Source organism: Nicotiana attenuata, chromosome 6 (genome assembly GCF_001879085.1).
Source record: "Nicotiana attenuata strain UT chromosome 6, NIATTr2, whole genome shotgun sequence".
Classification (NCBI taxonomy): domain Eukaryota; kingdom Viridiplantae; phylum Streptophyta; class Magnoliopsida; order Solanales; family Solanaceae; genus Nicotiana; species Nicotiana attenuata.
In genome coordinates, this window is record NC_031994.1 from 58396356 (window position 1) to 58398147 (window position 1792).

Consider the following 1792-nt stretch of genomic DNA (forward strand, 5'->3'; position numbering starts at 1 on the left):
GTTCCAAAAAGGGCAAATTTCTATATATTCAAAACAATATAACTTTGAAGTTTTCATTTATTTTAATAACATACTTTTATAGTTACAAACATCTCATTATATATTTAAGACTACACAAAGGTTTAACTCGAGACATTACGTTGATTAACTTTGCATCTCGCCATAATATTTTCTACTTACTTTTTCCTTAGTTGCTGCCCATGCACGGAACTTGCAGTCTTTTTATTTATTTATTTGGTGACCAATCAAAATATGTATATAATTGAAAGGGACGTAGTAGTTGAGTGTTGAATGGTGTCCTCAATTAAAACAAGATAAGTACTCGTAAATCCGAATAAGATTAACGTACACGATTGGTTTGTGTCTATTCAATAATATTGAATTTTATGAGTTTTTGTTGTCCTCTCACTCCACAGGCTTCTTGCCTGCAAAAGGAAATTCTCCAATTGCTCCAAATCGCTCACCAGTGGCCAAATCACACAGTTGGACATAAATATCAGCCACTAACGAGATATTTACTTTAGCAAATCAAATTACGACCACATGGGGCATTTTCGTCATTTGGTCCTCTTTTATAAACACCAGAACTCGTGGCCATAACGAACCGGAGCCAAGTTACCCGTCAAATTCACAACATTCAGACCACTCCTTTTGTTCGAAATTTCTCCTCTGCCGGTTCTCATCTCTACTGCGGCGGTTCATGGCGGGCGCGTGCTCTCCTGTCGCTCGTCGCGTGTTCGGATCCACTGTCATCGAGCTGTCTAGAAGCAGCTCCCGCACCGGAGCTTCGTTTCCGGTCCGGATCTCCACAAGGAGCCATGGCTTATCCGCCTTTGAAGAGAGAGAGGCACCTCAAGGACCTTCCTGTATTTTCGTCGGACCTATTGAAACAGCTAGCAAAGAAACCTTAGAAGCTCTCTACCGTCAGGTAATGCGCATCGCACTGAGCACTGTTAATTTGCACTACTAAGTAAATTAATGTTGATTGATTATGCAATTGGATCAGTAGGAGTTTGGTTTATTGACTTATTTGAAGACCCAAATTACCATGTTGTACTCTCGATATTGATTATCTTCGGAGTACTGTATGTTTGAGCTGCTTTTGCTTTAAGTCAACAGATGATCACTCATATGTGCCTTCAGACGTTCACCTATTAAATACATATCATGTGTTGAATGACTGAGCTTAATGACTGTGTTCAATGACTGCCTAAATTTTACTGGTATGTTTACGTGGTTAAAAGCTTACTGATTATTGACTACTTTGTGTTTGTCCTTGTTGTTTGAAAATTCTTAAAATTTGATGAAGAGCTAAAGACGACAGGAGCGGTATATATGAGCCCATCTGCGTGATTTGTCGTACTTTATGTTGTACCAATGTTTTAAAAGGCGGGGGCATGAGGCGAGGCGTTTTACCTCTGACGAGGCGAGGCGTAAGCCCTGAGACATGGGGCGTAAGTCCCACAGATCTTTAAATTTTACTCCCTCCATTCCAGTTTATGTGAACCTATTTCCTTTTTGGTCCGTTCAAAAAAGAATGACCCCTTTCTAAATTTGGAAACAATTTAACTTAAACTTACAATTCTACCCTTAATGAGAAAGCTTTTATAACCACACAATACTCTGGGCCCCTTTTTAACTTGTTTAGGACCACAAATTCCAAAAGTCTTCATTTTTTCTTAAACTCCGTGCCCAGTCAAACAGGTTCGCATAAATTGGAATGGAGGGATTACTAATTTCAAGAATTTTAAAATAGTATAGAATAAAAAATTATAAAAAATTACATTAAAAA

The 1792-nt window shown here is 38.4% G+C and overlaps 1 protein-coding gene across 2 annotated transcripts in view; it reads left to right on the top strand.

Annotated features, from left to right (window-relative positions):
- Positions 423-1792, top strand: part of LOC109227052 (PGR5-like protein 1B, chloroplastic) — a 6332-nt gene continuing 4962 nt past the window's right edge. The window contains exon 1 of one of the 2 annotated variants that reach the window (XM_019392050.1): positions 423-928. In XM_019392050.1, the coding sequence (XP_019247595.1) occupies positions 701-928 (228 nt within the window). In that variant the 5' untranslated portion in view covers positions 423-700. The remainder of the gene's footprint in view (positions 929-1792) is intronic. The other variant, XM_019392049.1, reaches the window with a different exon arrangement.